At 34.8% G+C, this 23,681-nt stretch overlaps 1 protein-coding gene across 1 annotated transcript in view; it reads left to right on the plus strand.

Annotated features, from left to right (window-relative positions):
• OTOGL (otogelin like) overlaps positions 1–23,681 on the plus strand; it is a 202,897-nt gene that overhangs the window by 43,776 nt on the left and 135,440 nt on the right. Inside the window, exons 9-19 of the mRNA XM_017543473.2 lie at positions 1,328–1,449; positions 4,646–4,851; positions 10,846–10,973; positions 11,321–11,427; positions 16,490–16,596; positions 16,878–17,003; positions 18,112–18,220; positions 19,113–19,159; positions 19,724–19,869; positions 21,004–21,127; positions 22,539–22,716. Coding sequence (XP_017398962.1) covers positions 1,328–1,449; positions 4,646–4,851; positions 10,846–10,973; positions 11,321–11,427; positions 16,490–16,596; positions 16,878–17,003; positions 18,112–18,220; positions 19,113–19,159; positions 19,724–19,869; positions 21,004–21,127; positions 22,539–22,716 — 1,400 coding nt within the window. The remainder of the gene's footprint in view (positions 1–1,327; positions 1,450–4,645; positions 4,852–10,845; positions 10,974–11,320; positions 11,428–16,489; positions 16,597–16,877; positions 17,004–18,111; positions 18,221–19,112; positions 19,160–19,723; positions 19,870–21,003; positions 21,128–22,538; positions 22,717–23,681) is intronic.

The following is a 23,681-nucleotide window of genomic DNA, read 5'->3' on the forward strand; positions in this document are numbered from 1 at the left end:
GCTACATCTTTACTAGAATTTCATCTTTTCAGCACGGCCTTTCTTGGCCACTCACTCTGAAAATTCCCCCAGACCTTGGCACATACACACCCTATCTCATTTTCCTGCTTAATATTTCTCCTTAATGTCATCTAACATAGTGTATCTTTTAGCTTTACATAGCTGTGTTTTCTATTTCAGCTATGGCTGCTATATCCCCAGAACCTAGAACAGTGCCTGGTACATAATAAATGATCAATAAAATTTGCTGGTCAAACATAAAATTAATATACATTAAATCGCTACAATATTAAAATTATATTATTGAGGCCATGCATGGTGACTCATACCTGTAATCCCAGCAACTTGAGAGGCCGAGGTAGGTGGAAGTCGGGAGTTGGAGACGAGCCTGGCCAACATAGTGAAACCCTGTCTCTACTGAAAAAATACAAAATTAACCAGTTTGGTGGTACACACCTATAGCCCCAGCTACTTGGGAGGCTGAGGCATGAGAATCACTTGAATATGAGAGGCAGAGGTTGCAGTGAACCAAGATCACACCACTGCACTCCAGCCTGGACAACAGAGAGAGACTCTATCTCAAAAACAAAACAACAAAACAAAACACCCTAAAAACAAACAAATTTTTTAAAAGCCTACACTATTGATAATTTTTAAAATCACTTTGAGGCTTAGGAAGTTCTTTTCCACCTCTAATTGTAATCTTTGTTAATTTTGGTATCGGGTAAAAGAATCTAAGCTTCCTTTTCTCTTTTCTTCCTTTCTTCTTTTCTTCCTTGCATTCTTTTTCTTAAACGAATTTTCCCATTTTTTTTTTTTGTAAAATAATCTCTGTCTTCCCCAAAGTGTCTAGGAATAAATAAAAATAATATCAATTTTATTTTTAGTGAGTTCATGGTCACTTTTCAACCTTTAAATATTGCTTTGTGTAGAGTTCCATTCAAAGCTCTGTTTTATGATTCTCTAACAGGTAAAAATACAGACGTAAAAATGATAAATGCGCTTCTTTGTGGTGCTCTACAGTTTTACTATCAGAACTAATTTCTCCCAGTGCATACCATGTAGCTTGAGAATATTAACATCCAACATATGAAGATTCAAATTGTTCCAAAAGTATGCTCATTAACTTGTGTTTTAGGAAGCTAATTTCGTTGTCCAATATTTGAGGTAAATATTTCTTTTCTCTCAGAAATCCCAAATGTAGTTATAACATTGTAAAGTGCCATGGGACTAATGAAGCAGTATAATTGTAAACATATACTGTGGTTTTAGTAACTCGAATTTGTTGTTTGTTCCTATGCTTTCTTTTTGTTTTTCTCCCCTTAAGGTTCATAACAGCCCTAAATGCCTTGGTTCGGTGTATTCTTGTTATCGGTCAATCAGCTTGTTCTTTTCAAACCAAGAGGAAATTCGAATTTATGGTCATGAAATAAAAAAGAATGGAATCAGGTAGGATATGGGAAACAGTAAAATGTCAATAACACCACAAATTAATAGAAAATCCAAACATCACATGCTGGAAGTGAACTGTGGAGGGTATGAAGAGAGGATTTCTTCCTTAACAATACTCTTAAAGATATAACTTACAGACATCAAAACTTTAGTGGGCTCTGAGGCCATCCAGGCAGTCAGGAGTATAATCGGTTTACCATTCCTGATTGCTTGTGTGCAGAATATAAATATAATATGTTTACATGGGTGGAGATGAGAGTCTCTCTCTTTTTTTTTTTTAAATGAGAGATTCAAGAGATATCTTGAGTTTAATTCTTGATTTTTTTCCCCTCTTTCTTAAATATTTTCTTCTTTCTTTAATGCAGAAACCTAAAAATATATATTTTTTTATTTTGGAAAGGATTCTGGAAGTTCTTTCCAGTTTGTTTGAATGGAGTTTGGGTGTTACTTGAGATTTTCCACGGAAGTTCTGACTGAGAGTTAACAAATGACTGACCTCAGATAGATCAGAGAGGAGCCCACTTCCAGTTTCCTATCTGCCAGGAATATGACATGACAATTTTGGGGCAGGGGATGTTTATGTATTTGGCAAAAGGGTGTGGTTTTTTTTTTTTTTTTTACATTTTAAACTAGAAATACTGTGGAATAATCTGCCTTCCAATCTAAATAATTACAGAGAGACTCAATTTTAAATATTTCCAGGCTGAATTATGCCAGATCAAGGAAATTGTGGGCTGGAACAATTCTATTCATCATTCAGAATTCACTAGCAAGTGTTTGAACTATAGGAATACTTTCCAGTGCAATGGCTTTATCAACCCATGTTGCTTTTTCTGGGTTTAGATTCCTCAAAAGGCAGCAGTGGTAGCAGGTGGTAGCAGAAGGGGCAGTGGACAGAGCACCAGAGGAGCCTTGAAACAGCCAGACAACCTAGAACAGCTCTTCCCGCTGTCTGAGGCTTATTTTCTTGGTCAGTTGGGTTCTGTACTTCTCATTTTCTCATAAAAGAAAGTTTAGGCAATTGAGTAAGAAGATAATGCATTTCCATGTGTATTTCCTAGAGTTGAATTTAAAGAGTCATTTAGCCTTCTCTCTATGGAATTTTGGGTAATAAAATGGGCATTTAAACAATTATTATGTTTTGTAAAACGTAATACTTACCATTCAGATTGATTTTTCAAGAATATTATTTCTTTATTAAAGCAAAAACATAATATTTAATTTTAATTCACAAAAGCATTTCTATGAGGATTTCAGATTATGTGATAGAAAAAGGATGGTTTTCTTATTATTCAGCAATATTGCTTTCACAAATGCTGTTCCTGACTTGGGACCTAACTCATAGCAAATGCTACAGAAATATTTGCCAAAAAAAAATCAAACATGGGTGGCTCTGTGTGTAAAACTTCTCTGGATTTCATTTCTTTCACCTGTGAAAATAAGGGGTTTCAATACAAATGAATCCCTGAATACTTTGCAGCATTTAGTTCTGCATTCATTTAGGTTTACATTTTAATGTGTCCTACCTAGGTTTCATGTTTTTATTTGACCTATTGGATATTGTCTAGTTTAAACTATTATCTCCCAATTCCGCTAGCATCCTTCTATGTTATAAACTTCAGGATAATCACAGCTATCCACCTTTACTTTCAAAAACTGATTATTTAATTAAATTTACTATTAAGGAGATCAAATGACCAAGTGACAAATGACCAAATAAAAAAGTAAACATAATAGTACAATTATTCTTCCATAAGTTTAGCTGTCTATTACTCTGAAATGTATTTGTAAATGTGATTTACTTCTTTCATAAACTTACAAATTTAAAACAAGTGACATTTCTTTAATGTTATTTCATGTTGACTTTTACTATGAATTCCTCATATTTATAATTTTTAATAAGACTGTATTATGGCAGTAGTTAGCTAGAGTCTTTTTTTTTTATCTATTCTCCATTTTAAACTTTTAGTTAGTATTCTATTTTTGTAAATATTTTTCTATGAATAAGTATCTGTAAAAAATTTTTTGTGTGTAAATGACTACAGATCTTTTTAATTGTTTCTTTGGGGATTCTCCCTTTGTTAGCTAGTCTGTTCAGTTTTGTAGTTTTTGGTTCATCAAGCCATGCTCTTCCTGGAAAGAAACTCACTAATTTGAAAATTTTGAGAGAAATATATGAATATACGTATTAGCTACCCCTATTATTCACATTATATATAATTACATATAATTTTTATTTGACATAGCTATCTTAATATAAATGAGGTTTTTCCAATTTATTTAATTATCAGCACTTGTTCTTTTTGGCAATACTGATGGACGGAAGGATAACTGTGTTCTTTCAAAAATATTCTAGGTGCTTTCAAAATATTCAATTGTTTAGTTCTCTTCAGTTACCTTATGCCACCCACTTCCTTTATATGTACATATGCTTCTGAAAAATGGAAAAATTAGACATTGTATCAGGAGCTTACATATTTTACGTGACACTTGTTTAAATAGGCTAAATTGTATCCAATTAAAAAATTTTGAGTATTACCCCTATATAACACAGTATGACAAAGTGTATTATAGTCCTAATATTGTACTTTGCAGCATTAAAAATCTAATTTATAGTTCATCATCCTTTGATATTTTTTAGAAAACAATGACTTATGTCAAAGTGTCATTCTAAAGATAGAAACTCCTATTTCCTTATAGCCATGTTTAAAGTAAAATTAAGCAAAATCAGAACTCAAGCATCATGTTTATATATATTGACTATTGTTTATCCTTACTTCAAAATTGTTGAGCAGCATTTTTAGATCATTTTAACTCTTTAGATAATAATAAACACATTTAAGCTCTAACTATTCTAAATAGGCAAGGTTATTTTCCAGGTTTAACAAATCACCAGTATTTAGCAGTTGTGTGATTTTTGTTCGTTCAAAGAAGCATCTAATTATAAATACAAAATCTAAATCTGTATAAGAAAACAGTATCATTTTTGTTGTATTTTTATTTCAATACTGAAGTTTTCAAAAATGTTGAGATTTTTCAGAGGATGGTTGCTTTGGAGATCTTGCTGCACAGTTTATTCAATAATTTTGAGTAATCATTTTCTTTTAATTATATCTCAGTCACTTAAAAAACATATTAACTGTAATTGAGCTCTTATCATCATTCTTAGATAGCTTTTATTCTATTTTTCAAGTTTAACATTGCCTCAGACAATTGGACAGATTTTCATCGAGAAGCTAGCTGACTACATTCTCGTGAAAACAACCTTTGGCTTTTCATTGGCTTGGGATGGGATATCTGGGATCTACCTCAAGCTGTCTGAGGACCATAAGGGGAAATCATGTGGCCTATGTGGAAACTACAATGACATTCAGTCTGATGATTTCATAATTCTGCAAGGTAAGTGAAGCAGAAGAAATGTGTGTATATCTTCTAAAGCCTTCTTTTTTCCCCTGACCAAGCTGTTTTGTACCCAGAAGACTTGTCATAGATAGGGGGGAAATTTTGTGGCTGTCATTGCCTGCTTTAGTGATTTTAAGTAAAGGTCGAATAGAAAAATATTTTGGTGTAATTCTTGAAAACCATGAACTAGTTTCCTTCGCTAAATTAGCGTGAAGCACTTATAACACATTTTAACAGAGCATTTGTTTTGTGTTAGAAGCTTGGGATACCTCTGTATCCACTGCTTTGGGAGGGACACCTCTGTATTCACTGATGTATTAACTGGAATACATCAGTGAACAAAACATTTCACTTCTTGAAGTTTATATTCTAGTGATTCAAATCCATTTGGCTTAAATATGTCTTTGTCAAGACAAAAACTATTTTTGTATCCCTTCTTGATAGGAATAAATTGAATAATTGGCAAATAATAGTTTTGCAAAAATAATAAAATGTGAGTGGGAAAGTTGAATAGTAACTTGGAAAGGTTTTATATACCTACCAGATCATCTATTAAATCTAAGTTATGAAACTAAAACTGAGTTATTAGAAAGGGGTTCTGTATCAATTCAGATACTAGTGTGCAATGGCAATAGAATAAGAGAATCAACCATAATCCTAATTTAGGTCCACACATAGAAGTACAATAAAAAAAGAATACTGTTCTTAGTACCAGTGAACTTGGCTTTGAATCTCATTTCAACTTTTATAAGTTCTGTAATCGAGAACACTAATTTAACCATTCTTATGCTCTGTTTCTTTAGCTGGAAAATAGGGCTATAATAATTTGGAACTCACAGAGTAGCCAGTAATAATAATAATATACCTTGCTAATATTTATAACAATAGTTAGTTTAAGCACATAGCTATATTATTTCCAACCCTCACAATATCCTGTAAGGTGAGTAGTCTTTTTGTTTTCCTCTCCTTTCTTTTCTTTTCTTCTTTTCAAGGTGAGGTCTTGCTATTTCTTTTCATTAAGATGGGGTCTTGCTATGTTGCCCATGCTGATCTTGAGCTCCTGGCTCAAGTAATCCTCTGGTCTCAGCCTCTCAGGTAGCGGGGACTACAGGTGCACCATTGCACCCAGCCAGTATTATTTTCTTAATTTTATGATAAGAACACAAGGTGATGCGTCCAGTGTAACATAGCTTGTAACTGATACTGTCAGGGTTGGATTACAGACCTGAGAGGCTCCCAATCCTGTGCTTAGATAAGTGCTTGAGCACTTGCCATTGAAGCTGTAAATGCTATATGATACTTTTGTTTTATATTATAAAATTAACAGAGATGAGTTGCCCCTATGTTGTCTTTTAAAGGATGGTGAAGGGACTGCTTAGACTGTGGGCTCTGGAGTCAGACTGTGTGATTCAAATTCTCCTTTATCCTTATTAAAGTTTGTAAGTTTAATGATATTATAAGAGTATATGCTTCATAAGAGTTGCAAGGATTAAATGAGACAATCAGTATAAAACAGTACAGTACCTAAGCACGTAGATAATACTCAATACATTTAATTTAATTTATAGCCGTCTCCAAGTATTTCACCATAAGCCTATAATGGGGCTGAAATAAAAGCATTTGAAAATATCTTTACATTCCTTTGAGAAGCCCTTATAAAAATGCAAATGTTTTGCTCAAGATAGATGATGCATCATCAGGATTAGTTTAGTAGCAGCTAGAGTAGAGAGCAGGGCTCCAAAAAGTCAATTTCCTCATATGTAAAATAGGGATAATGATAATGACTCTGGGAGCTTCCCAGCCAGTGAATATTGAATGAGAAAATGTAAATAAAAGTGTTTAAAAGTCTCTGAGCACAATACAAATGTATAGTACTGGGACCATCCTGAAATGGTGTTTTGCATCCAGCTGGCATTTGCAATGAGAGGGGTCACAAAGTTGGACTCTTGAGATTGTATTAGGAAGTAGAGTTTTGGATGCAGGCAGAATGAACCAGATGGTAATTGCTGATTTATTTTTGTTCTGTATCAAAGCTTCATGAAAAAAAAATCCTTAGTCCAGCTCTTCGTGTTAGAGTTAGAAAAGACTGCTTTGGGGTAGGCTGGACATGGTGGCTCACTCCTGTAATCCCAGCACTTTGGAAAGATGAGGCAAGTGGATCACCTGAGGTCAGGAATTCAAGACCAGCCTGGCCAACATGGTGATACCCCATCTCTACTGAAAATACAATAATTAGCTGGGCGTGATGGCGGATACCTGTAATCCCAGCTACTGGGGAGGCTGAGGCAGAAGAATTGCTCGAACCCGGGAGGTGGAGGCTGCAGTGAGCTGGAGGCTGCAGTGAGCCAAGATCATGCCTCTGCATAACAGAGCAAGACTCTGTCTCAAAAAAAGAAAAAAAGAATAAAAAAAGGCTGCTTTGGGCAACTTCCCCTGGGACGTCCAGTGAACATGGTGTGGAGGTCAGGGTAGAAAGTAGCATCTGCTCTTGTTAGAGGTAGGAAGACTTAGATTTGAGTTAAGGCACAGACAGACTTACATGTTCAAGATAACTTGGAACATGAAATGGTTGTTCACAGTGAGCCAACTGGGGCAGCATGCACAAGGGTGTTAGTGGATTAGAAGTGGATGAAGACTGGCAGAAGGCAATGGAGCTCAATTACGACTGAACTGGCAGAAGGCAAGAAGGATTCCGGAAAGTACATGGGAAAGACATAAGGAGGTATTTCACCTTCTTCACAATGTTATTTGCTTCACAGTATAAGGCAGAGTAATTTTTTTAAAAACCTAACTTACAACAACTTTGATAAGAAGCTGCCTATTTCCTCCCATGGTATAATAATGCAAGAAAATGTCTACAGATGAGCAGTATTACCTTTGGCTTTAAGAAGCCTGATATTTTCTTGAAACTCAACCTGTATTTTGCTGATTAGAAAAATATTAAGAGAGAGTGAGTTTGATTGAATGCCGCTGAATGCATAGTTTCTTAATGGTGATTAAAATTGCATTTCTCTCTGCATTCCAACTCATCCTTCAGGGATGATTTCACAAAGAAATGAGACTTGTCAGAATTTCTGTACACATAGGAGGATTTTAATTTGTTGCCTAGTTGAGACTTCTGTTTCCATAATTCATGTCTACAGCTAGCTATACACCAACATATAAGTCCTGGTTTACTTTCACTTTTCCCAGCATAATAATTAATAATGCCTTCTTTTCATTCTCAAAAGTGTCCAATATGGACAATAAATTACTCTACTTAGAGCATATTTTATACAAAACATTTTAATTTTAGTTTAGTGTGTTCCCATTCCACCATTAGATATGGATTTAAAATCTCATGATAAACAACTTTTATGACTCTTGTTGATGCTATATAAAATAGATAAATATGTGGTTCAAAGCTGCAATTAAAGTGAACTCTAAGGAATTGGCCAGGTTGGTTTAGTAACATTAAAATTCTTGCATAGTATTGAAATAAGTGGGTTTTACGGAAATATTTTTGTTTCTTCAGACCTTTAAAAAATGGTGTTTTGAAAGGAAATGTAACTATACATGTACTTAAAAGAGTCATCAGTTTTTCCATTTTTTAAAAGTATATTACAGCAGGCTGATACTTTCTTGGGTGTGCAACATTTCAATGATATCAGAGACAAAGGATTCTTTGTTGTTGTTGTTTGTTTTGTTTTTGAGACAGGGTCTTACTCTGTCGCCCAGGCTGGAGTGCAGTGGCATGACCTTGGCTCACTACAACCTCTTCCTGCCAGGTTCAAGCGAGTCTCGTGCCACAGCCTCCTGAGTAGCTGGGATTACAGGCATGAACCATCATGCCTGGCTAATGTTTGTATTCTTAGTAGAGATTGGGTCTTGCCATGTTGGCCAGGCTGGTCTCACACTCCTGGCCTCATGTAAGCCACCCACCACAGTCTCCCAGAGTGCTCGGATTATAGCTGTGAGTCGCCACATCCAGGCTGAAAGCTGGATTCTAATAATCTTTTTAATAAAGTTCACAAATTCCCCTATATTTATTCACTCACTTATTCAGCAAATATATTTTGAATACCTGCTATATGCCAGATGCTAAACTAGGAATACAGCAATAGAATAGCTTTTGGCCTTCATGTAGTACATACTGTAATGGAAAACAAGATAAACACACTGAAATATAATTTTTGTGAGCAATAGCAGCCATGAAAGAATAAAGGTGGAGAAAGAAGGTAAAGAGTGATGGAGTAAGTCTGTGATTGATGCTAGTCTAGATCACATGGCAGAGAAGGGCTCTCTGAGGAGTATATTAAACAGAGGCCTACATGAAATAAGGGAGGCAACAGAGAGATTTCAGGAAGGAGTGGTGTTGAAGGAGGAAGAACAAGACCAAGTGTTCTGGGGTGGGAGTGAGTTTGAGTGTTTGAAGAACAGCACAAAGTCAATATGACTGGAGTAGGTTGAGCAAGAATAGATGCAGAAGATATAGGAGGGGCAGGACGGGGTGGGAGTGAGAGGAGAGCAGGGCCCAGCTCATGCAAAGTCTTCTAGGCTATGATAAACTTTAGTATTTTACACCAAGAGAGCAAAGCATTCTTACAGATAATAAAGTCCCTCATCTTCCCAGTGTTTGGTAGTGGCATACACACATTATTTTTCTACTTTGAAGTTACTCAGAGAAATTGGTAAACATTTGGCTCAAGATTTCTGACTCTAGTGGTGCAATGGATTGTCATCAGTGGTAGACTTCTGACCATGCAAATCTGGGTGGTGGAGAACTCCAACCTCAAATCTGAAGTCTAACTGTCTTACATGGAACTTTGAGACGTCATCTTGTTTGGTCCCGCCCAGTCTTCGAGCTTTGACATTCAGCCTTTGTCTGAATGGTGGAGGGGAAGGATTAATTTCTGTATCATTCCCTGAACTTGTTCTCAGATCAGGTAGAAAGATAATGTAAAAACTTGATTTGGGGCCTGGCACGGTGGCTTACACCTGTAATCCCAGCACTTTGGAAGGCTGAGGCAAGTGGATCACAGGGTCGGGAGTTCAAGACCAGCCTGACCAAAATGGTGAAACCCCATCTCTACAAAAAATACAAAAATTAGCCAGGTGTGGTGGCAGGTGCCTGTAATCCCAGCTATTCGGGAGGCCGAGGCAGGAGAATTGCTTGAATCCAGGAGGTGGAGATTGCAGTGAGCCAAGATGGTGCTACTGCACTCCAGCCTGGGTGAAAGAGTGAGACTCCATCTCAAAATAAATAAATAAATAAAAAACCTTGCTTTGGAATGAAGAATCTGGAGCACTGGACTTTGTTGCTGCCAACACATTAACCCCTGAATCTTGCCTGAGATTAATGGTGAATTAGCTTCAGGGTTCTCAATCGGGATGTCTTTCCTGAGCATGTTTCGAAACACTGTTCATCATATGTAGATGAAATAGATTCACTTCTTAGTCTTCTCTCCTATAGATGTATTTTCTAATCTTTCATTGTCTATGTGACTGTCCTCTGAAGTGTCCCCAAGAATTTGACAAGATTTTTTTGTGTGGACTGTCCCCACCAAATGGAACTGCAATTTTAGTAAGGTTCTTACTAATATTAAATATAATGAGAGATTTGTCTGATAATTTTTACACTAAACTTTTATTTGTGTTTTTTTTTTCATTTTGTGCACATTTTTTCTCCTCTCAATAGCACAGATTGAGCATTGGTGATTAATTATTCAGTGATGTGTACGTTGTACTCACTGTCCTTCATCCTTCCCCATGTTGTTTAAATGTAGTTTGCTTTTTCTCTCCAGTGGAACTAACTTTTATTTGGTAGTCACAATTTGTTCAATTTGTTTTTGTTATGCTAAAATAATGTTATTATCCAATATCGCATATTAATTATAATGTTATTGAGTTTAAAGTTTTGACCAGGAAGTTTGTGTTAAAGAACCATGTCTATGTTTGTGGAAAATGATATGATTACACCTATTTGTGTGTGTGTGTGCTTGTGTGAAATAGAGGACTACACAGAAGACATCGCTATGTTTGCAAATAGTTGGTCGGTGCAAACTCCAGATGACACCAAATGTGTACTCACACCCTCAGATTTTCCAAATCCATGCTCCAGTGGAATGCCAGCATTTGAGGTAAATTTGATGTGAGAAATGTGAGCATGTTGGACAGAATACACATATGCCTTATTTATATATTTACCTAAGCATTCTTAAGTGCAAACACAACTTAATTTAAAAATATTATATCCTGGAAACATAATTGCAATAGGGAATCACTTTAATTTCCGAAATAGTAAATGTAGGGAATTTCATAAATGCAGTACTCATGAAAATCTGTAGTTAGAAAAATGTTGGTTAAAATTTATAAATTACCATATTTTTCCTTGTGAGAACTGAAAATCCTGCAAATAGATCTGTAAAAATAATATAAGACTATATACACACCATGAAACTAGTGACTGGCATCTTTTTTTGCACAGGCAATCTTCTTCAAGTGTCAGATACTGTTGCAGTTTCCTTTTCTGAGCTGCCATGAGTATATTGATCCATATTTGTATATTGCCAGCTGTGTTAATGATCTTTGCAAGTAAGTGAAATGATTTGTAGTTATAATAAAATTTTCTTTATGTAAAAAGAAGACCCACAACTACTTCTGTTATTTAACCATTTCAGCTGTTCACAAAATATTATGGGAAATGTAAAATGTAAATTACAAAGAGCTATTAAAAGTTTGCTACATAACAGGCACAGTCTAAAGTTTTTAAATTGATACATAGTAGATATACATATTTTCAGGGTACATGTGATAATTTCATACATTCATGTAATCAAATAAAGCGAATTGGATATCCGTCACCTTAGTTATCTTTTCTTTATACTAGAAACATTCAAATTATTATCTTCTTACTATTTTGAAATATACAATTGATTAATGTTAACTATAGCCCCCCTTCTTACCTATCCAACACCAGTTCTTATTTCTTCTACATGTACATTGTACCCATAATTAATCTCTCTTTATGCCCCACCTCTCTCCTACCCTTCCTGGACTCTGGTAACCATCAATCTACACTCTATCTTCATGAGATTCACTATTTTAGTTCCCACATATGAGTGAGAATGTGTGATATTTGTCTTTCTGTTTGACTTATTTCACTTAACATAATGACCTCTAGTTTCATCCATGTTGTTGCAAATTACAGGATTTCATTCTTTTTATGGCTGAATAATATTCCATTGTGTATATATACCACAATTTCTTTATACATTCATCCTCTGATGGACACAGATTGATTATATATTTTGACTATTGTGAATACTCCTACAATAAACACAGGAGTGGAGATATCTCTTCCATATGTTGATTTCATTTTTGGGGGGATATATACTCTTTAGTGGAACTGCTAGATTATATACGGATGGTAGTTCTAAATGTTTTATGTAACCAGCATGAACAAAATACAGTGGCTCTTAAGCCTTTTTATGCTTTGAATCCCTTTTGGGAGTCTAGAAAAATCTATAGACGCTTTTGAAAAACAATGTTTGAAGTGCACAAAATAAAATACATAAAATACCAAAGGAAACGAATTCTAATAAAATAGTTATCAAAATAATAAAAAAAGTATTTCTGATATATATGCTTTTAATACACATTTCAAATCTAAAAACTACCGTAATTTGACTTAGTGATTAGTATAAGCAGTGCTTTGTGAGTCTGAAACAATGGAAAAGAAAAATATAAAAATATGAAAAAAGAAGATTTGAGACACGTTGGTGACAAAGTTACAGATATCGCTAAGAACATTGTGATGTGTTGCCTATAGGCATAATTGAAGGAAATGCTAAGTTTCTGATGGAAATTAGTGAAAATCAACATGTAATATTTTTTTCTACCTAAGGTCACAGATCCCTGCATTCTATCTCAGGTTATGAACATCTAGGATAGGTAGTTGAATAAGCAACAAATTCAGTGAGACTCACCATACTATGTTCATATATGGTAGTTAATTATAGAACCTACCATAAATTACCCATTATTAAAATTTTTAAGATTATTTTTCTTTCAAAACATTACCAAGTATAGGTGATTACTCATCTTGAATGTTTAGGACTATCTAAAGAAATTGTAATATGTCTGTATATTTTATGAGTTCCAAGAAGTATAAGCGATACATAGAAACTTTTAAAATAAAAAAAAAAAGACTAGTTTTTAGTTTAGTAAAACCACTTAAATGTCATCTTGAGTAGCTCATTAAAAGGTTTATCAAAGGTGAGAACAAAGAGGAAAGGTTGAGGTAGTAGGAAATTGTGTTATTTATAACTACTCCTCTTTAGTTAAATTGAAATTATTACAGAAGTAATGAATATACTATTTCCCAGATATTAAAATAAGCTTGTGACATCTCTTACTTTTGAACAAAGTACAGTTATACCCTAGATTTATATGTATAGTCTCTAAATTTCAAGGATTTCTGAACTAATGCAGGTGCTTTGAAAGAGCTCCCCCTCTGCCTAAAATATTGGCTAGTGACCTAACTACATATTTTTAAAAATTCTGTTCCCTATTTGGTTTCATTTTTAATTTAAGAGCTACTTGCTATATCTCTTTGTTGTTTCTCACACTCTTTTTTAAGGATCCCTGTAGGTAGGCCCTAGTCCTCTTTTAGCCATATATATGGAATTAAAAATTGCTCTTATTCCACAGTGACTCAGTCTTGGATTGCCCTCCAGTCATCTTTTCAATCGTCTTATCTTTAATATCTTTAGTGCCCATTTGTCAAGTAGTCTGGGATAAAATATTGTTTTTAGGTCCAGGAAAGTCATTCTTCATTTTTTAGTTTGGGATATTGTTTAGCTGCCTTAATAGCTAAAATGACTGTGACTTAAATTAAATGGAATGTTTATATTTCTCACATGAAAATCCATGCTGGTTAGTGGTCTTGGGTTGGCATCATGGCTCTGCTCCATGAATATTCCAGTGACCGAGTGATCTTGTTACTACATTTTTCCTTTTGTCTAGGGTATTATTTTCAATTTCATGGCCCAAACTGCATCACCAATACCATGCCCACATTTTAGTCCTTAAAAGAGGAGAAAAACAAAAGGGCTGGGATTTTTGATGTGGAAGTTTCATACATGCTTCCACTTTTAACCTTTTGGTCAGAACTTGATACATGGCCACACTTAGGTGCAAGAGAAGCTGTAAATGTTGTCTTTGGCTGGCAGCCATCTACCTGGCAAAAACTTGGGTGTTCTAATACTAAAAAGAAGAAGGGGCAACTAGAAACTAACTCAGTCTCTGCCACACCCACTTCAACTGAAATTTCATCATTGAGAAATTAGCATTTTTGTCTTTTGAAATTTGGATAGTTTTTAGACTTTGACTTTTGAAACTTTGATGCTTTCTCCAGGGAAAACAAAAATAGCAGGATAGAGAAACAACTTGTACTGGATGAAATCAGCTGACACTTTAACAGCTACCTTTCTGGTAGAGAGGCTGGGTTTACTGGCAAAGCAGACATGTAATATCAAAAGAAGGACATTATAATTAAGTGGACATTGATAAAATGGAAGTGAGAAGCTGCCAGAGCCAGCCTTTCTTCACTCACCTCAATATTTCATTCAGGACTAGACCTACTTACATTCTTTCTTCCGTTCTGTAGGAAATGAATGATTCTCTTCATTTCCTGTTATTAGAGGACTGCATCGGGAAGGTCGCATACCATGAGAATGAAAATGCGAATTGGTTGAACACAGATTAATTTCCTGCTTGGATTATGATAGTATATTGAATTCAATTCAGCACATATCTTTTGAGTATCTATTCTGAGCTGAGTATTTTGCCACCTCTTGGAGAAACAGAAAAAATGGAGACTTGATCTCTGTCCTAGGAACTCATATTCTAATAGGGCGGGGAAACAGGTCTGTAACAATGACACAATGCCCTAACTGCAAAGTGCTTTGGATGAGAAGGACAGAACTATTGACTTTATCAGAGAGTGCCTGCAAAGGCTACCTGGAAGAGATGACATTTGACTTAGAAGGTGCATGATACTCTATCAGTCCTTGAATTATGCCCTCCTGTTTCTGCTTCTAAGAATGCCAAACCCAGCAGCAAGGAAATGGTTTTAATTTTGTCATGCCAAAGCAAATTGACGTGAAAACCATGATTCTTTAATGCCCATTTTCCTATTAAAGTTATCATTCAAGATGGAAAAAATAAACTTTTTTTCCCCCTAGCAAATTGTAATTTCTTTCTTGATAATAATTTCTTTCTTGCCTAATTCTTACGGGTTTTTGTGAGGTGCCACATATTAATGTGCCTATCATGGTTCCTAGAATAACATAAACAATAAATGGTAAGTATTGTAATAATAGTTGCATTAGGTTGGAAAACCTATATTCAGTTGCTTTGCTAATTTTTAAAACCACCATTAATGTAGGAAAGAATGCACATATTGGAAGGTAAATCATAAATGTAACGTCTTTCCAGGAATTCAGCAATTTTAGCCTATACTGTTTCTTGAAAAGACTTCTTGTTTGTAGGTTTAGAATATTTCCTGAACCTCTGGAGTTTATATGCTCAGTCCTTTTTTCCTTCTAAAGCTCAGTTAATTGGGCTAGATAAACTGCATGACTCCCATTACAGAAATACAGGATAAGGGCAATTTGAGATGGTGTCTTTTACAATGTGACACTGAAAATGTTGAGTCTCACAAAATGCAGCATTCTTAAGATCATTATCTTCCAAGATATTTAACTATTCAATTTTGAGTTTGAATTGGGTTGAAAAACAAGCCCTTTACCTTGGTCTGCTTACTTGATTTTTTTTTTTTTAATCTGCTTGGAGAATTGGCAGAGTTCTAAGAAGAAATTATTTTGGGGGGAAGCTCCTGAAGACATTATAAGAAAACAATTAAAGATTATTTAGTCTTGGCAATGTTATAAAAATAATTAGCTTTAGTAATCACAGCTTGAAATAATTCAAAATCCACTTTTAAATCTTAAATGCTATTAATTCACTCTTTCAAGCAACCCACCAAATGCCTATCAATGATAGAATGGTTAAAGAAAACATGGCACATATACACCATGGAATACTATGTTTTGGAATGTTTTTGCAAAGATAGCTGAGGAACCATTGAAATACTTTTGAGTACTATAGATTATTGGTATTGTTTTTATTCTACTATGTGGACAATCCGGAGTATGATCTTTTGGAAACAGCTTTCATATTTATTGTTTTTGTTGTGATAGAATTTTATCTGTTTTAATGGGACTTATTAAATTCTAAAAGGTCTGAAATGTTTAGTGTGGGAGTGAAAAAATACATACACAAATTATGGGGAAACAGTTATAATTAAAATATAAATCTTTTTTTATTATAGTATTCCTTTGACTCAAAAGAATAGTGATGAAATTATTAAAATGCTTTGATGAAGATTATTTATCTAGGCCTAATTAGCTGAGGACCCATGTTCATGTGTTTTCTCATTGTTGTACTTAATAAGATATGAGAGATACATATGCTGACATTGATTCACATTGGAATAGTCATGCACTCAGCATTTCTAGGGATCAGGACCTCAATGGTATGGTTTCTGTCAGTATTGCCTATGTGATTCTGGCTCTGTCTTTTCACTTTCTAGAACTGATGATGATGAAACCTATTGTCGAGCAGCCACTGAATATGCTAGAGCCTGTTCTCATGCTGGCTACCCTATTCAAGACTGGAGAGATGACTTTCCAGCTTGCAGTATGTGTTGCTATTTTTCAAGCCCTGTGTACTTTTGCCAGTTTTGGGTTAACCTTAGAACTCAAAACTTACTGTACTACTTAATACTAATGAATTGCAAATATTTGTTATTGATATAATAATATATGTGAACTTGCATACTTTTGAAACAAGTATGCACTTTTTTTTAGCAGTTAAAAGTTATTTTTTGCAAATTTTTTTTGTAAAAAATAAAATTATAATTTTTTAAAAGAAATAGAGGCTAATAAAATTGACTTAAGCTCCCCTGTTTCCCATTTTAGCTGATAAATGTGATGATAGCTTTGTCCATCGGGATTGTATCAGTTGTTGTCCACCAACCTGCACATTTGAGAAGCAATGTCTTGGGAGCAATCTTCATTGTCTTGATGGATGTTACTGCCCAGATGGTAAGTGCTTCATGAAGAAACCATGTCTGCACTCATGGAAACTAGTACCCAGTGACCTAAGGATCACATTAGTCCTATTGCAATTTTCTGTTCTTGTAGAATTTGGTCCTTGAAGTGACAAGGAGGAATGGCTACTTTTCATTGCTAAAAGGTTCATTACTTTGTAAAGTTCCCAGGAAGTTTGGAATCTACAGTCTTGAAGTTAGCCATGAGAAATTTTTTGTTCTGTTAATATTGAATGGTATTTAACAATTTGTATATCTTCACTTTTTTTTTCAATTGTTTTCTGGGGTACATGTGCAGATCTTGCAGGCTTGTTGCATAGGTAAATACATGGCAATGTGGTTTGCTGCCTCCATCCCCCTATCACCTATATCTGGCATTTCTCCCCATGTTATTTCTCCCCACCCTCCCCAACCCCCGCTGTCCCTCCCTTAGTCCCTAGCTCCCCCCAACAGACCCTAGTGTGTGATGCTCCCCTCCCTGTGTCCATGTGTTCTCATTGTTCAACGCCCACCTATCAGTGAGAACATGTGGTGTTTGATTTTCTGTTCTCGTGTCACTTTGCTGAGAATGATGGTTTCCAGATTCATCTATGTCCATACAAAGGACATGAACTCATCATTTTTTATGGCTGCATAGTATTCTGTGATGTATATGTGTCATATTTCCTTGTCCAGTCTATCATCGATGGGCACTTCGGTTGGTTCCAGGTCTTTGCTATTATGAAAAGTGCTGCAATGAATATACATGTGCCTATAACAGAACAATTTGTAATCCTTTGGGTATATACCCAGTAATGGGATTGCTGGGTCAAATGGAATTTCTATTTCAAGGTCCTTGAGGAATCACCACACTGTCTTCCACAAAGGTTGAATTAATTTACAGTACCACTAACAGTGTAAAAGTGTTCCTATTTCTCCACATCCTCTCCAGCATCTGTTGTCTCAAGATTTTTTAATGATCGCCATTCTGACTGGCGTGAGGTGGTATCTCAATGTGGTTTTGATTTGCATTTCTCTGATAATCAGTGATGATGAGCGTTTTTTCATTGTTAGCCTCATAAATATTTCTTTTGAAGTTTTGATGTTTATTTCTTCTCAAACAGGTCTTATAATGGAGAATGGGACTTGCATCTCCTTGGAAAATTGCCCGTGCAGTTTTCATGGATTAGCTTATTCAGTTGGTTCAAAAATTGAACAAGAATGTACTGAATGGTATGTCATCAATGTACAGCCAATTACTTCTGGCTACTTGGCTAGTTGACAACTTTACCATGACAGATGTTTAAAGGAATATACTCATTACTAATTTGCTTCCCCAAATTCCAACACAAAACTTGCATTTTATTTAAACTCTTTAGGAAAGGGACATCTATATTTCCTTTTATGATATAATTCTTATCAGTTACCTTGGTAATTCTATAATATCTTACATCCATATGATGAGTCTGTTGCTTTTTTAAAAAAATCATTTGTAATCACTAATTTATACAGACTTTTAGAACTTGATGGTGCTTCTGGGTTTCTCTATTACATACTGTAACACATGACTCCCAGATGATCAATTTTTGGTCCATGATTAGAAATATTTAGTATGCCATATTAAATTGCTAACTAACACCGTTGGCAAACATGAAATCCCTGCAGGATAGTCCTAACAAAACAAAAGTCTAAATAACATCAGACACTTTCCCCTTTGGCGGCAGTGTATATAACTGAAATGTAATGGGATAACTAACCATGTTCTCAGATGCTGATTCTGTTTCCGTTTTACAGGAACTCTACTTTTGTCCTCTAAAGCTCACACCTTTGTGAGGGTGGAAGGTATAATTTATCTTACATAAGAGGACATCTCTTTTCTCTTTTTAATATCTATTGATCCTCATCAAAGTCAGTGATTTTCGCATATGACTTACGAGATAATAATTTAGGTACTGACCAGCCCAAAATTACCAGTTCATTAGAACTTTTGCAGAGATGTTTTTTAAGTCAGATTATTCTGAACCTGCAAACGTGATATATTTTGGTATATTCATCAATACATGGATACAAACATTACTGCAGATTTTTTATGCCAATGGATCAATATTTTTATAATTTCTTTTAGTGTGTGTTTTGGTGGAGTTTGGAACTGCACTGAGCATGACTGTCCAGGTAATCTTTTAAAATGTTTTTATAGAGAATATTTCGAATTTCTTTAGATTGGGGAGAAGGATAGCACTGATTTTTATGAAGACATCTCATGTATACCAAGGGCTATAATAATCTGTAAATGCAGTTACTCAGAGGATACAAGGAAAATTGAATAAGTGATAGTGTTGAGTGGGAAACTTTGGTAAAACTTTATTAAAATGGTATAAATATTATAAAATCTTAAAAAGTATGTGGATAAATATCATTTTATAATCATTAAATTAAATGAAGTAATGTAATGTAGTTTAGAAAGTTTGTCAAACCAGTAAATTTTAAACACAACAGAGATGTTCAAATTTTTGATGCATGATTATTTACCCTAAGTTGATCTCCTCTTTTAAAGGATTAACCTAACCATGTCATCCTCCTCCCTCTCCTCCTCTAACTTCATTTTCTCTTCTTGTTCTTTCTTCCTTCTTCCTCTTCCTCTTCCTCCTCCTCCTCCTCCTCTTCTCCTCCTCCTGCTCTTCCTCCTCTCCTCCTCTTCCTCCTCCTTCTTCTTCTTCTTATTTTTTTTTTTGGTAGTTCAATGTTCAGTTGTAGGTGATTCTCACTTTACAACTTTTGATGGTCGACATTATTCTTTTATTGGCATGTGCCAATACATCCTCGTGAAAGGAAGTGGAAAAGATAAATTCACAATTACTTTACAGAAAGCTCCCTGTGAGCAGGTAAGAACATTTCAAAATGACCAGAGGAATATGGATTCATTGATTTTTACTTAAACTTCATTTCAGACTAAGAATGGTAACATGAATGGATATAGCTATTTTCTTTAAAATTAAGACAACGTTGATTATTAAGATACATCATTCTACATATTAGAAAGAAGTGTTGATAATTATTCTATGACATACCATTGGTTACATGAGGCATCTTAATTTCAGAGATATTAAATTGTGAAAGCAAGTATGTCTTAGACTAAATACTGTATATTTAATTGCATTTTCTTTTTTAAAAAGTAGTGTTTGTTATGTATAGGTTTTTGAACATTTTATGCATGGTGGTATAATGGAACTAAGTTTTTTGTTTACTTCAACCTAGCTATTTTAAAGAGATTATTTTTAACAGTTTTGAACTGGTTTCATAGCATTTTAAACAGATATAATGAATTTCTTAACATATTGGAATATTTATTTATTTAGATCTTTTCTTGAAAGTATAAACTCACAAATAATTTCTAAATAAAGAAATCCTAATCTTTCATTCATATCTCTTAAGCAGGCAGTCAAAATTTTACCAAAATAGTTAATTTTCTAGTTTTATTCTAATAGAAAATAATTATTTCCAGTGAAAATTCTGAACTGCTTTATATGCTTTTTTTTCCAGTTTTATTTTTTCTTTGTAATATATTAGAATCTGATTAGCTTTCTATGTATAAGTCTAATTCTCTTGGTTCTTTGCTTTATTGACTTTTTATGTCTACTATGCCAGTTAAATGAATTTAGAGAGGTACTTTATATGCCGTGGAAACATAATTATAGGTACTTTACTGAAACACTTTAATGTTCTAAGTAAAATGTATGTATATACATGATATATTTAATGTACTATATAAAATTATATTTTATTAGGAATGGGGCTACATAAAATGGGTTATGTAACAACTACTTTATTACATTACTTATACTCAAGCCTTTTATATATCAGAAATTCTAATTTACATGCACTTTCTTCTTTCTATCCTCTCCCTTTCTCCCCTCTCCCTTTCTCCCTTTCTCCCATCTCCCCCTCTCTCTTCCTATGTCTTTCTATGGCTCTATCTCTCTCCCATTCCTTTCATTGGCAATTTGATTTTTATGCAGAATCTCGGCTTAGTCTGCCTTCAGTCTATAACTCTGATTCTGGAGGATGATTTTAACAAACAAGTGACCCTCAGTAGGGGAGGACAAATTCTCACTAGTCCTAACCAAGGCTTCAACCTGAATGGTAAGAAACAATGCTAATGGTGTACTTTCTTTAGATTACCAAAAAAAAAAAAAAAAAAAAACAAAAAAAAAAACCAAAAAAAAAAAAAAAAAAAAAACAAAAAAAAAAACCCAAAAAACAACAACCCAACAACACACAAAAACAAAATGAGATCTTCTTCTAATGTTAGGCTGACTACCTACGCTTATTGAGTTCCTGTGTGTCACAAGTCATCAACTACAGATAGTGAAGATGATGATGTTTATGGGGCCTAGTGTTTACCTCAAGTGACCTAGACTTTGGAAGGAAAGAGAGATAAGCAATAGATAGCCACTTACAATAAAATGTGATAAACTCGAAGATATACATAAAGACTTTGGGAGCCCAAATGAGGTGCAGCTCACTCAGCCCTGGAAAGGGGTGTACTGAAATGGTCAGGAATGTTTTCTGAAAGAGGTGACTGTACAATTATTGTCTGATAGAGCATTTAAGAGTGAGAAATTGCCAGGCTGAAGGGGATGAGGAACATGTTTCATGCAGATCAGGGTGGTGTTGAATTTTGCAGCATAGTTTGAGGGAACTAGAACTAGATTGGTATTGCTACAGCAGAGAGAGGGTAAAGGGGAATGTCTGGACATGGGTAAGGATGAGAAGGGCTTATGTAGGAGGCATTTTACATTGTGGATTTCTGGGGCAGGTCCTGTTCATGCCTGCATTCCAGCATGACTGTTAATAACACTCTCACTCTCAGAAATGTCCTGATTTATCTTATAAACTGCATGCTTATGCTCCTCAGGTATCCAGCAAGGGAAGATGAATTTGATACAAAACAAATATGAAATTGTCATATTTGATCATTTTTATGTACAAAGAGGGCAATCTCATATGGTTCAAACAAATAAATGCTGAGTTTTAAGGAGATTTTTTTTGGTAGATCATTATGACAATAGTGTAGAAGTGACTTTGAGAGCTGCTAGATAGGAAACATGTACAACAATTAGGATGCCATAAAAGTAGGGTATGTGAGGAATGAGGAGGAGGTGATCTAGGGCAGTGATGATAGAGGTCGAGAGAAGAAGACAGATTGAAAAAACATTTAGAACAAAGTCTGAACTTGGTAATGAATTGGATTTCAAGTATCTAAGGACTGCCTCCTTACTTGTGAGATGCTTGTAAACTGAAATTACGTGTTGACCTGAAAAACTAATAAAAATGTTTGCTGAAGACCAGGAAGGAGGGAGAAAAGCAGAGGAATAGGAGAAAAAAAAAAGCAGCCATAGGTGGCAAAAGTTGGCCCTGAAGCATAGGCAGGAACTGCTAGTCTGCCTCCCCTGCTTCCCTTGTGTCTTGGGAGGAGCGTCCTGGTGGTGTGCTCTTTCAGAACACCGTCTAGGAATGTCAAAGCTGATTTACATATGTTATTTTCCTGCAGGTATTGTTGAAATTCAAACTCTGTCATCCTTATTTATACTTCTAAGAACCACATTTGGTTTGAAGATTCTGTTTGCTATAGATGGGGAAAGAATTTATATTCAGCTCACTAGCGCGTGGAAAAGAAGAACATTAGGTCTGTGTGGTACTTTTAATGGGAACATAAGGGATGACTTTCTGTAAGTATGATTTCTGCATAGTTAATATAACTTAGTGACTGGTTATTTAAATGATATAAATTAATTAAAGTGTTTACTTAACTAATAATAGCTTAGTTTTCATTATTCCATGAGATTTACATGCATCATCACTTTTGAAATATAAAGCAGTCTCCAATTAATATGTTTCTTTTATAGAAAAGGAAACTAAACAAGGCCTTAAAGTGGCAAATAAATCATTCAAGGTCACTTAGCTCACATGCAGTGGAGCTGGGCTTTGGATTTCAGCAGTGTGGCTCAGCTATGCTCACTGCTCTCTGCTATTCTCTTCTCTGCCACCTATCAACCTTAATAGTATTTTATTTTTGAAACACTGCTGCCTAAAAAATAAACCCCAATATCATTATGTATTAGTGGTAGTAAATGATACTCTATAAATATTGATATCATTTGGTATCAATAATATCTCTAAAGCAACATTTTGTTATCTTGTTAGATTTTGTGATTGTTGGTGTTTCACTGTACGAAAAGCAATAACATATATTTGTACCCCTCACATTGACCAGGTACTTTTCACCTGTGTGTGAAAAGAAGCAGTTTATGATTTAGTATAAATGCTTTGTGCACTTGATACCATGCTAAAAGCACACTGGGAGCAATTTAAGCAGCAGGCTGTGGTTCTCATCTTCACAGAGCTTTGTGTCACAGATCAGGAGAGGATAACAGCCTTTAAGAAATATGTGGAATCTAAAATAGTTGAAATCACAGAAGCAAAGTATTATAGAATGGTGTTTGCCAGGGCATAGGGGTGGGGTGGGAGTGTGGGAAGATGTTGGTCAAAGGGTACAAAGTATCAGCTAGACAGAATGTGTAAGTTTGAGAGATCTTTTGAGATCAATTAATTGTATGATGACTATAATTGATGTAATGTGTACTTGAAAATTGCTAGGAGAGTAGATATTAAATGCTCTCATAACAAAAAATAA

The sequence above is a fragment of the Cebus imitator genome, unplaced genomic scaffold (genome assembly GCF_001604975.1).
Source record: "Cebus imitator isolate Cc_AM_T3 unplaced genomic scaffold, Cebus_imitator-1.0 Scaffold156, whole genome shotgun sequence".
Classification (NCBI taxonomy): domain Eukaryota; kingdom Metazoa; phylum Chordata; class Mammalia; order Primates; family Cebidae; genus Cebus; species Cebus imitator.